The 13,834-nt window shown below is 30.9% G+C and overlaps 1 protein-coding gene across 1 annotated transcript in view; it reads left to right on the top strand.

Annotated features, from left to right (window-relative positions):
* Positions 1–10,909, top strand: part of LOC148276979 (odorant receptor 10-like) — a 34,214-nt gene extending 23,305 nt beyond the window's left edge. Inside the window, exons 2-4 of the mRNA XM_088233502.1 lie at positions 8,114–8,224; positions 9,751–9,906; positions 10,832–10,909. Coding sequence (XP_088089628.1) covers positions 8,114–8,224; positions 9,751–9,906; positions 10,832–10,909 — 345 coding nt within the window. The remainder of the gene's footprint in view (positions 1–8,113; positions 8,225–9,750; positions 9,907–10,831) is intronic.
* Positions 10,910–13,834: the final 2,925 nt, after the last annotated feature.

Here is a 13,834-nt window from a genome sequence, read left to right as displayed (position 1 = left end):
CCAATCTTACATTATTGATAAGGCGGTTGATTGATAAAACAGATCATCATTAAGTCTATTCAACTAGTCTACTTACATTCACTACACATTGTCACATATATACCCATGGCCAAAAACATACACACATATCCCTCACCAACATGCTCAATAATACAATGATAAACTTACACATCCTTATAAGTTATACAAACATACATATTCTCTATTTTAAAATTTATAAATAGTAAATTATATAAATAAAATGTAATTAAAGCACAGTTGATGCATATTTTATGTATGCTGATGTATATTGTAATTATTGTATGCATTTTTTGTACGTTTTGTATTTTTGAAAAAACAAACAGTGAGGTGTAGAAGGCAATTCCCAAAAAATACTAAATGTGTGCAGTGTACATGTTGTATAAATAATTATTAATTCTGAAAAAATGTATTTTTGTTAATTGAACATAGTTACGCTGAAAGCAGCCAGCCATAAAAAAAGTAAAACTGAGATATTAGCACCTTTGTGAAATGAGTGAATAATCAAATCTACACAACAGTTGGAGTGTTTTTGACTTTGACAAATGTTAAACAATGTGTACATTATTTGATTTATATTATTTATTGACAATTCTTGTCTGTGAAAGTTAATTCAATGTGTACGTTAGTTTTTCGATATTACAAACAATAATCTAATTATGTATTTGACCGGTTTTAATGAGTTTTAAAGAAGCCTAAGATTTTTCTAGTGCTGTGAGTGTTTTCTGCGAATTGAAAAATGCCGTTTTGTAATCGACACCATTTTCAGACGGTGATTAATACAGTTTTTTGAATGAAAGCGATCTGGCTGTTTTTAGCAGAACATAGAATTGATCTTACTGCACCCGATAACATCGATATCTCTTTTTTTATTGTGGACTGACTGTTTTCTGCATTACTACGTTCATCGCAATTGTCATTAGTTGTTAATATTTCTTTCAGGCTTCCATTTGTTTCCATTAACAGAAGATTCCAGAAGTTTTCCCTCTCCAATGCAATTCCCTATGATAGATATAAAAAAATCTCCAATATTTGAGGTAACGTATGCGTTTCAAGTTTGGTCCTTGACCGGTCTAGCGTTGATGAATTCTTCTATGGATACCTTGATCGTTGGTTTCATGTGCCAAGCAAGTAAGTGTAATTCACATATTTTCAATCTTTATGATTCTGATCTCACTATAAGCTAGTGGTGAGCGGTGATCTAGTTTATGGGTAATATACAAAAAATGTTCATTTATTTGTACTTACATATAGGTAATATGGCAATAAATGGCAATTTTTTCTGTGGTTCGGTAAAAATTAACTTAAGTAAAAAGTATTATTAACTTCGCGAAAGCACTATTTTTATACAACCTGGGCATAAAAATTTGTTAAAAAATACTATAATTCAGCAGATATATCCATTAAGATCGAAATATCAAGACTGAGCACTAGCCGATTTCTTTTAAAATTAATAATGTTAAAAACGGCCACTTAAAACGCCACATGTCCTATGTGATACATGATATGTAAACTGTATCCTATCAAAGAAAAACAGTCCTTTGGAAATAATGTTCAAAATAATAGTTTTCAAATAGAGAATCTTCAAATAGTATTTGTAATCTGCAAGCTTGTTTTAGTACTAAAAAACTACGACTGGATTAAAGATGTAAAATATAGTGTACTTTTTTGTATGGTGTAATAAGCTGCGGTAATCGGCTAGTTTCATCATTCACTGAGAACGGGCTGGGCGCCGGGCCCACTTTATTGAGAAATTTTTTTGAAGGAAGATATAAATAATTTATAATAAATGACAATTATTTTATTTATTTTCCCATAAACTTGGTTACTATAAAACATTATTATCGAAAGTCAAATATCATGGTAAGCTGTGCATAATCGCTTATTTGGACGATTCGCCCCTGCTGTTTGCATACATTCATACAATTTTCATAGAAATACATATATTACTTGAATATTCGAATAAATGTTGAATAATATTTAGCGCAATAAAGAAATTCATTTCTTTGCGAGGGAATGTTTCAGGCTCCTAAAAACAAGAATCAAGTCCACTCAGAACAATATGTACCATATAAGGCTAAAGATGTTTATTGAGTTTCCAAAAGAGATAAGAGACGCTGGTTCTGTTGCATCGTTTCCTTAAAAATACATCTATATAGGTAGCTAGTGTGTCATCAGAAAGAGTCCGAATTAACATTTTAAAAATAAATTATTTTATTTATTCTATTTACTAGTTCATAAATGTTCTTTGTGAGAACTATCTTAATATATATGTCGTCACCAAATAGTTCAATCATCCACTGAACTGAGCGGATATGCTGTTCAATTAATGCCGACATTAAACTTAACGACTATTCCGTTCGTTGAATGAACGTTTTAACTTAAAGGTTGAACGTCGCTTAGCCTGTATAATTTTAATACAAAAATTATAATTGTTTTATTTTTAAATTTATTTTGTTATGTAAATAATAAAGAAGAAACGTTTTTTACTCATTTTGATCCTTAATTTGACTTAATAACTAATCACATTACAACAGAGATGAAGAACATTTTAGAGAAGGGAATATAGAAGTCTAGGCATCCACAGGGTTAATGATCTGTCATTGGCTGGTTTAAGTGGTTTCTTTACACACTGTGCAACATTCATAATTCTGCCTATATTTGAACTTCTATATTCCTTCCATTCTTCCATCTGTTGACGTTTTTGAAATTAAAGTGCTAAGACGTTGATTGTTGCGGATGAGATTGAGTTATTTCACCTACATATTAGGCAACGCTTAGTCATATTCAATTATAACAGTCAATTAAAATATTAACAGCTCCCTAGCCAGCTTAACACGGACTCAGCCTAAAAAGCCATAAAAAGTTCGTGAATATTTTTAATTACAAATTAATCTTTTAAAAAGTCAAAATAAAAATTAATAATATTTTTAGCTGGTCAAAATTTTTGAAGACAAGAACTGAAATCAACCCCCTTGGAAGTTATTTACATATAACAACAGAGATGAAGAACATTTTATAAAAGGGTCTAGTTGCCTAGTATGTAGTTGAAATAATTCGATCAGAATATCACCCACATCAATAAAGGTTTCAGATCTTTAACTTTACAGAGATTAACAGATTTAAAAATGGAAAATTGAAGGATTATAAATGATCAAACATAGACTGAATGGTGAATGTTACACAGTTTATAAAGTGGCCACTTAAACCAGTCAATGACAGGTCATGTGCCCTGTAAATTCCATTCTTCATCTCTGTTGTAACACATTTAACAAATAAAAATAGCAATATATTACTATGCATAATACACATCAACATACGAACACAGTTATTTAAATAAACTCGTATATTAAAATAATAAAATTTCAATTTTCATTACTAAACATGTAGAATGTCGCCAAAAGTAACTTACGCGAATACTTCCACCAAATCATTATTTAATAAGCCATCAAATTGCATATTAAATTAATATAATTTTAGTCGCAAAATCAATTTTATTTTTTTTAATTCAAAATGTTTATTTATTTCTAAGTCGCTCAGCTGGAATGTTTAATTGATTCTCTTCAAAATGTTTTGAGACATGAAGTTGCCAAAGATATTGTATCAATTAAACAAGGAAAACTAGTTTACTCAAAATCAAATATGGAAGCTAGCAATAATAAGGCTTTGGAAAATCTCAAAAAGGCAGTACATCAACATCGAATAATTATGAGGTATTGAAAAAACATATTTTCTCTACACTTTTCTTACGCGATTTTCACTGCTGTCAGGTTAAATTCTTTAGCACCGTTTTTCTTTTTTATTATTTCCATTGCGTAGGTTTAATTTTTTTCAATGTCTTGTACAATTTTTATAACTATATATTTGTGCACACTTGTATTTAATATATTTTGAATTTATAAAAACCTTTGTAATTTACATCTACATGGGTACAGTGATAGGTAACATTTTAGCTCAGCGTGTCTGAATTAAAAAAAACCTGACTTTACGCGGGTGACATGCCATATCTAGGAATACCATTATTTTTTGCAACCCTTGTAAACGGAGTACTTTTATTTTCAATAATTTATGCATTTTTATAAAAAAGTGAAAACAAATATGTTCATTAACATTCCTTGCTTTTTAAAATATATTTTTATCTACAGAGTATTTACTCAAGAAAATAGACTTATTATGTTAATACAGTCTTATTTTACATAATTAAACGTAAAATATTAAACAAAATTAGTCCCGATAAACTATTAACTAACAGTTTGTCATCGAGTGCTCTTATACGACTGTGTACTAGATTTTTTAAATTTTTTTAGAAAAATTGTATAAAAAAACAATATATTGTTGACTATTTTTCACATAACCGTCATTCTGTTCAATGCATGTGGTGATCCGTGGCACAAGTTTCTTCGTGCCCTCCTCAAAGAACTCTCCCCCAAATCTTTCCCCCACTTTAAAACCTCTTTCTGCACCTGAAAGTGAAAAAATGATAATCTGAAGGCGCCACGTCAGATGAATAGGAGGTGGTTTAAAACATTCCAACCAAGTGAATTCAAGAGCGCCTCGGTGGCTAAGATTGTGTGAGGACGGCGGTTGTCGTGCAACAAGCACATTCCTCTCGTCAGCACTCCCCTCCTTTTCATTTGATTGCTTCTTTTGAGTTTTTTTTTAGGTCTCCTAATATCGTTGTGCATTGATGGTCTAGTCCTGGCATAAATTCGACCAAAATGACGCCTTTTCGGTCTCAAAACAATGAGGCCATGATTTTTTTGCCAGAATTTGTGGTTTTTTTAATTTTTCGGCAAACGAGGAATTGTTGTAACGCCATTGTGAAAATTGTCTTTTTGACTCATGCGTGTGATGAGCCACCCACGTTTCATCTCGTCACAATAAAGCTCAAAAAGCCCTCAACTCCAATTTAAGTCGCTCAAGAAACTCACGGATCACAGCACGTGGCTCGCACTTGGCGGAATTCCTTACCGACATCTTTCACGCAACTGGACACTACAACGTTAGCTTACATACTACCGTGTCCCTGAGATGCTCGCCCTGTCAGGAAATCCCCTCTACCCAGTGGCGGTTAAAATGGCGGGTCATTTTTATTACCACATACATATGCATTTCACAATAATTTTCCCATAACTTTTTTTGTAAAAATACATTAATATACTTACCTACGGCTATAAAGTAATATGATGCACAAATTCACGAAATACCATTTAAAGATTTTTTTGGTCTTAATATTTACTTAATAACTAATCGTCTTTCTTTAGTGTAGGTATGTAAAATACATTGGAATTCATTTATCATTGTATCTCTTCCAGTCTAGACCAATGCCAATATTATTATTATTATTATCATCAGTTTTATTTAAATCTTCCTTGTTTCATATTGTTATCTCTACCGGGACAATGCTCGCGTTCCAACCAATTTTGGGCGAAACGTTTTGATATTCATGAACATGCGATAAGTTTTATCTCTTTCTTTCAAATACTAAAATGTAGGCAGTAAACATTAGCTTTAGGACACTTACAGAAATGACCCGCGCGTGTGGTGATTTTTCTTAATAATATTCTAGATAACATATCAATTAACCATGTTTTGTTTTAAAAAATATACAGAACTTTTTGAATAATTTTGTAGGTAGCTTGTACAGTTTTTCTTTTAAAACAGTACTTTTCAAATGGAGTTTTATTTATAATCCTTTTAATTTAAATGAAATCATGAACAATACTCGGCTTTTAAATCTAAAAACATTGGCTTCTATGATTTCAACGTTCTAACGTTTGAACTTGGCATTTTACACGTATTTTAGAAATACCAAATATTACTTTTTTTAGGTATGTTGCGGATTTGGAAGATTTCTTCACTCCACATATTTGTTCCCAATATATAGTTAGTGGAGTGGTAATATGCTGCAGTGGAATTCAACTTGTCGTGGTAAGAATATTCAAACTATGACGATTCTAATTTAAATGATTTACAAAAATTCAAAAGAGTATTCTCGATTCAAGAAATAACTTTTGTTCTAAATATCACTGAATTACGAGTATAATCAATAATGCTAGCTTTGACCCGCGGATTTGCCCTCGTGGTATTGGGGTGATATTAGTTCATTAATTAGTTTTGTCGTTTTACAATGAGAATTTTCCCGATGAAATGATATATTTTTTTCGTAATAAAAAGTAGCCTGATCGATTGCCGGTAATCCAACTATCGCTGAAGTTAATTTAATGAAACATTATTTTTTGTAGTAAACAAATAAATAACCTTTGAAGTAAAGATAAACCTTGTGAATTATAAGCAAGGTGAAAAATAATGTAAGTGCCACATTTTTTATTTTTTTTAACTATCGCTAAGCAAAAAAAAAGGACTTTCCGTTTAGGTATGGTGACGTAGAATCGTTTTTCTGTCATAATATTAAATCATTTTTCCGCTAAGAATTTTCCTGAGCAATATTTTTTGAATAAAAAGTAGTTGTGACACTTGACAACTCTTCGGCTGTCCCTATGCAAAAAATCACGCCAATCGGTTACTCCGTTGCGACGTGAAATTATTTTTTTTCAATGAGAATTTTGAGTTAGCAGTGACGAAAATAATACAGATTATGAATTCTATATAGTATTTCTAAATTATAATTATTATGTGCGATATTCGCAATCAAGACTGCGAAGACTTTTTCTGCTCTCGCGAAATTATCATGTTCATCAATACATAATAAGACTACTTCATTCTATGTGAATCGTATAAATCACATTGAATCAGTCCAACATTGCTTGCTTCGAAAAGTAGCGTAGTTGCTTGGACCACCATTGGCTGATAAAGAGTCAATGGTATATACATTGATTAAAGGCTAAAATGGGAAAAACATATGGCTAAACTAACAGACAAACTCAGATATTTATCTTATGTTTTCCAAAGACTTAAAAATGTCTTAACCAAAGAAAAATTTAAAAAAGTATATTACGCTTTAATCCTGTCTTCGATAACATATGGTTTAATAGGGTGGGGAGGACTCTTAGACGCGCATAGTCGCTCAATAGAAATTGCACAGAAAAATATAATTAAAATCATTTACAAAAAACGAGTGGACTACTTAGTTTTAGAAAGTTGTATTTATTTCAGTGCCTAAAATATGTTGACTTGAATAGAGAATTTTTTAGTAATAATTTAAATCGTATTAGTAATAGATCTGATAGTGTACTGTCAGCTTCAGGATGCAGAACTAAGTTCGCACAGAGGCACTCCTTACATGTTGGTCCAAGATCCTTCAATCTTCTAACCAAGGAACTACAAAACATTAAATCACTGGTACAGTTTAAAATAGGTTTGAGGTCTTGGATTAGCATGGAAGGAGCAGATTGACACTATCTCATAAAAAAAATTAATAAAAGCACACTGCAAATAAATCATATTTTCGTATTTTCCGCATATGTTAATTTGGTTTTTCTTTTATGTTTCTTTTCTTTTTTTTTTCTTTTCTATTCTTTTCTTTTCTTTTCTTTTCTTTTCTTTTCTTTTCTTTTCTTTTCTTTTCTTTTCTTTTCTTTTCTTTTCTTTTCTTTTCTTTTCTTTTCTTTTCTTTTCTTTTCTTTTCTTTTCTTTTCTTTTCTTTTCTTTTCTTTTCTTTTCTTTTCTTTTCTTTTCTTTTCTTTTCTTTTCTTTTCTTTTCTTTTCTTTTCTTTTCTTTTCTTTTCTTTTATGTAATTATATTTCTACGTATTTACACTTGGACAAGGAATATTTAACTTTACAGGACAGGTAAAATTCTATATTTCGACTCCGAAGTTGAGAAACAATGAAGTACTCTTCAGCGATCAGCATAGAATAAACTTTGACCTTAATTCTCCAATGAACCGTCTTTGTCGTATTGTTAACTCAAGACAAGATCTGGACTTTTTTGGTTTAAGTTGACAACGATTTAAACGAGCTCTAAATAAATAGTCCAGATCTTGTCTTGGTGCCCCTTATGTTAGTCAGTGCTTTTTTTTCTTATTTTATAATATTTTTAACTGCTCTTATATTGTAATACATTTATCTCTTTGAATTGTATAAATAGACAATGTCCGAAAATAAATAAACGATAAATTATATTTATTTCTAGCTTAATCCTAGTGATCACCCGCTGAAATTACTAACACTTATTAGTTTTTTGATAACAATGCTTTCTGAAATCTTCATGTTGTGTTGGTTTGGAAACGAAATAATGGAAAAAGTAAGTAATCAATTTAATACAAATAAAACGTATTAAAAAATATTTTTAAAACTGTTTCTATTTTAATGCGTCCCGATCATTTTATGGATTTTATGCTGTTCATAATTATGTAGGCCATTTACGGCATTATTACTTTGCTAAAAAGATACTGTAGAAGTTAAATATTTACAACAAAGGTATTCTTCTTTAAAAAAAAACATCACTCCATAAAAAAAATATTGGAACCAGGGCCACAGGCAGGGGTTTGCCAGGGCACGCTCTGCCTGCCTAAAAATATTTTGCGCCTGCCCTATTCACTGGCCAGAACTTGCTCCTTATGAAAATATTATTCTCAAATATTATTATTATGAACATTTGTTCGAAGATATGAAAATAATCTCATGAATTTATAAATTTAATTATTAACGACGACGTTCCTAAACATTACAGATACTACATAAAGTCAGTTGCACAATTTATTCAATATTTAGTTTTTAATGAACTTGCATTTCACGGTATATTGACAGCGAAGAATGTCACGAAAATTTATTGTTCGTCACGCTTTATTTATATAAGTTGTCTAATTACACATCAGCTATTATCACTGGAAATACCACTGAAATATTTCATGTTCCTGGACTGGCACCTGAAGCGTAAAGCTTATTAACTTACTCTCATGTAACTATGCAGCATTAGGTGGGGACGGATGACAATAATGAGGAATATCAACCCTACGGGAAATTGCATAAAAAAAATATTTTCTTGCACGGGATAAAAATTAGAACATTAAATTGTACGGAAAAGTTTCTTGAAAATGTACGAAAAAAAATAATAAAAAATATTTTTAAAAAAACGCACAACTTTGGATTACGTCACTGGTCAATGTCAATGCTATGGGAGATTCCCGGTCTGCTGGATGTTTCTGGACCAATAGAAATAACTGAATAAGAATAAGCGGAAATGAACCTCTGACGTCACACGCGGAGTTATTTCAGAAATATAAAACTAGCGCTGATAATTCGATAATTAAAAAAAAAAAATTTTTTTTGGCTTAGTTTAATATTTCTCCAAGTAGAGGTGTAAAACTGTGAGAGTAAAATGATTTCGGAAAAATCTTAAAACCCACTTGTTCTCTAAATCATTTGAATAAATCCGCAGCATTTGATAAAAAAATTATTTGTTTTGCTTAAATTACAAATTCAAAGGGTTATAATTAAATTTATTTATTTAAATAATAATTAATTAAAGCGCCCTTGAGGCATTGTGTTACGAAAATGGCGCCATGTAAGTTACCCATAATAATAACAATAAATACTTTGTCTTTATACGAGTACCAATGTACCCTTCTACTGGTAATTACTGTTTATATATAATGATAATTTACTTTGATTTTTATTGGTGCAATTAAAAAAAAAAACGGCGTCTTATTATGACTAGGTGTAATAAGTAAATGCTTAATCTACCATGTTTGTTTCTCAAATAGGATCTCCATCTGTATTGATAAACTGTCGAAAATAAAATAATATTATGTGTGTATATCGTTTCAGACTGAAGATTTGAACCAAGCTATTTACAGTACGAAGTGGATGGATTATTCCAAAAACTTTAAACAGACAATGAGAATATTCATGGTAAAAGCAAATGTTCCTATTATAGTGACTGCCGGGAAAATGTTCAAGCTCAATTTGAGTAGTTTCACATCGGTAAGGAAAAGTCCTCATTAATTTATATTATAATTCTATATTCAAATTTAAAATAAAAGTGGGAAGCTCCATTGACACTTCGAAAATTCAATTTAGAATTAGGAATATCTATTGACGCGGGGAATTTAAATTAGAGTTAGGAAGATTAGTTGCCGCTTTGATTGTAAACTATTGAGAAGATTTGTTGACACGTTTGCAAATTAGATGATAAAACTACATAGATTGTACGCTGAGGTGTATAAATACTAAACAATATATTAATAGTGTTTTATGAGTAAATGACAGATATTTACTTACTTATCAAGTCCGGACTTCAGACCTTGCCACTCCAATGTGCAGCGACAGATATCGCCTTGTCAGTTGTCATCCTCAAATCATCCTCTTCGCAAGTTAACTGTATTTGTGGACACCGCCGCAGATAAGGGTCATCCTGTACCTCTCCACAACTGCAGTTAATGTTATCTCCTTCCTGAAAACCATATCTCTGTTGATTGTATTTGCACCTAGTTACCCCTACCCTTAGTCTGTTAAGAACTTTCCGCGTAAGGAAGTCCAAACTGCGGGTGGTGTTTGTGCTTTCGGGTGGCATTATCCAGAGCCTATCGCCGAGTTCCCCTCTCCACAGATCCTATATGTGTTTTTCTGCAGATGTCTTCAAGCCAGTTGTGACTTTGAAGAAACTCCTTCTCTATCACAGTCTCTGAGAAGCCATTCGATGGTCGTAAGGGGGTGTCTAGGGTCATGGATCTGTTTGTGTCTCTCGGTGTCGGCTGCTACATTTCATACAAATGAGAATTGGTGAAATTCAATGATGTATGAATTGTACAAATGAATTCGAGTTGAGAAGATCAATTGACACATCGATTATTAAATAAGTGGAAAAATCCATTATAACTTTGATATCGATTATTGTTTTTTTTTTCAGATTCTCAATACATCTTATTCGTACTTTGCATTATTACGTCATATTTACACGGCTGATGCGGGAAACGAGAAGATTTGAATACTCTACCTTGAATATGAGAACTTTAGATTTTTTTATTCAAAAAGATAAATTGAGCAATACCATCATAATTTCACGTCCACTCCCTAGTTGGAGCACATGGTATCCACTAAGAGCCTCCAAGCCTCTCTTTCGTCTGCAAGCTCCTATGAATCCTCCCAGGTCAAGTTCGCGTCTTGTAGTTCTGACATGAACTGCCGACGTCAGCAGTGGATATCCAAGAAGTCAAAAACCTGATGCCCTGCAGTAAGTAAGGCTCGCGTTTGGCCCAGCCAACATTATTGCCTCCGCTTTCTGACAGTCGTCGCCGAAAGTTGCTTCGTTCATTCTCTTTTTTCTTCATTCCTCGAGAAGTCATACATCCAAATTATCTTCTGAGGCTCTTGTTTTAAAACTCAGTGTTTGCTGTTCTGGACCTCGCGTTCAATGTGTAATGTGTGTAAACAATAATAATCAATATGTGTAACATTTTAGTAATTGAATATTTTTAACTTGGGTGTAAATTTTGTAAGAATGAACGCTTTTGTCGATTAAATAACACGTGTATAGTTTTACAAATAGTCTCTTTACCACTCAAATTCTAATTTTTCCTTTTTTGGATATTCAATGGTTTATCATTTTTAGGTTTATGTTGAGCAGTTTTTAAAATATTTTAGAAAATCCCAAGAATTTTTTTTTTAACTAACACAAATTGTATGGTAAAATAAATAGTTAACTGGTTGCTATATTTCCATATCCATTTTCTTATTTATGATTATGTTACCAATAGAGGAAAAATATACTTCTGTTTAAATTTAAATTGGATAATAACAATGTGTATTCGTTAAATGTTTTGACATGTGTCATTTTTGGCATTAGAATCAATATTAAACTCGTGTGTAAATTATGAAAAGATTAAATGGGCGTTCCATATTACTTGTCAGGTAACATTGCCGCCATATTTCTGGATTACAGAGCTGGATATAGGAGTTTTTAACAGTCCATTATTTATTAACTTCCTCTGCACTTTTTTTTAAATTCCTACAATAGCAAACATTTTAACACATTCGTTTGAAAATAAATCGACAGTAAAAGTGCCCGACACTAAATAAAGTTTTCGGTTCTTATAATTATTTAAAAATTTGATGGCAATTTTTATTTAGTTGTAAGTCGTAAATAATTGTGTTATAAAATAAAAATTAAGCCTCAACTGAGAGGGAAAATACTTTTGAGGAGATTGTATGGAAGTCTAGGCATTTACAGGGCTTATGACATGTCATTGGCTGGTTTAAGTAACCACTTCACACAGCGTGTAACATTTACGCCACTTAAACCAGGCAATGACAGTTCATAAGTCCTGTAAATGCTTAGACTTCCATATTGCCTTCTCGAAGGTGTTTTCCCTCTCTGTTGCAACAAGTTTATGTAAATAGCTCCCTAGGGAAGAAATCCAGCCAGTCTGCAAGCATTTGAACATACTGAAAACATTGTTACGGCTTTGCAGTATGAATTGCTTTAAAAAAATGCATTTTTAAAATGATTTATTAATTAATGTTTATTGTTTGGTTGCCATTTTAAGTTTCAGCAAAATAATCAATGCGGCTCTGTGTATTAGGACGCTAAAAAAAGCCAAATGGTATATAAATTAAATTCATATCTCCAATGCTTTATTGAATAATAAAAATCAAAATGGCTGAGATAGAAGATGCAATATGTTTTGTTGCATTTAATCGTACTATTTTGAAGTCCTGGGGTTTGTATTTTCTTAAAAATTAGTAACGAAAATTTAATTAAGTATTATAATTGTTATATTGCACACAAAAAATCATTGGTTATTCAGTCAGCTAAACACGTGTTTTTTTATGTTTTTTTAAATGATTTTATTTTGATAATTCAACAAAAATACATATGTAAAACATAAACATACAATTTATCGATTCGATATAATTAGGTATGCATAAGATATATAATTACATATGGTATTTGAGAGTTTTTTAAAAATATTTCTGATGTAAAATAAGTTGTAACATGTATTTATAGAATAAAGTCAATTGAAATACTTAGTATACATCATTAAGTATGTATATATATATATATATTAAAATATAAAATTAGATTATTAGATGAGGTTAGGTTTAATTTAAAAATTAGATTAGGCTTAATTTAAAATAAGCTATCATATGATTAGTTGTAAATTTATAATGATATATTATAATGTTTAATCTACTAGTGTAAAAATTTGTTCTATGTGTAAATACGTTTATAAATGATTTTTGTCATAAAGATGTCCTTAAATGAGTGTTTCCAAAAACACCTTGGAAATGTTACGTGAAATTATGTGTAACATGTTAAATAAATAAATAAAAGAGCCGGAATATTTATGTGTCCTAGCAAAATTATTTCACCTTCAAGAAAAAACATGAAATAATAAATACATATATATATTATGTACAATACATTTAGTTTGTCCAAATGTTTGTAGAAAAAAGACTGAATTTCACTCCCTAGGGAATTACAAAGATTAACAAATAACAACAGAGATGGAGAACATTTAAGAGAAGAAAATATGAATGCCTAGGCGTTTATAGAGCTTATGACATGTCAATAGCTGGTTAAAGTAGCCACTTTACACACTGTATTATTCACAATTTTTCCCATATTTTAGGATCCATATTTTTTCAACTCTTCTATCTAATGATTTTAGAGAATCAATTGAGCAGAAATCTGTATTGTTGTGAAAAGATTCATCTGATTGAATTATTTCACATAGTAGGCAACGCGCAACGCCTGAAAATAATTTTCATGTCTTCATATATAGACCAGTTGGTTTAGTATAAATATTTATTAAAATATTTATTTAAATATATTAATTTTGTCTAAATGTTTGTAAACTCTCTTTATAACAACAAAGGTTTCATCTCTTTTATTTCACAAAAAACAAATAAG

Source organism: Micrasema longulum, unplaced genomic scaffold, assembly GCF_059751315.1.
Source record: "Micrasema longulum isolate JH-2025_06_02 unplaced genomic scaffold, ASM5975131v1 h1tg001113l, whole genome shotgun sequence".
Classification (NCBI taxonomy): domain Eukaryota; kingdom Metazoa; phylum Arthropoda; class Insecta; order Trichoptera; family Brachycentridae; genus Micrasema; species Micrasema longulum.
Note: the sequence above shows the minus strand (reverse complement) of the source record. Positions and strands in the feature narration are given on the sequence as shown.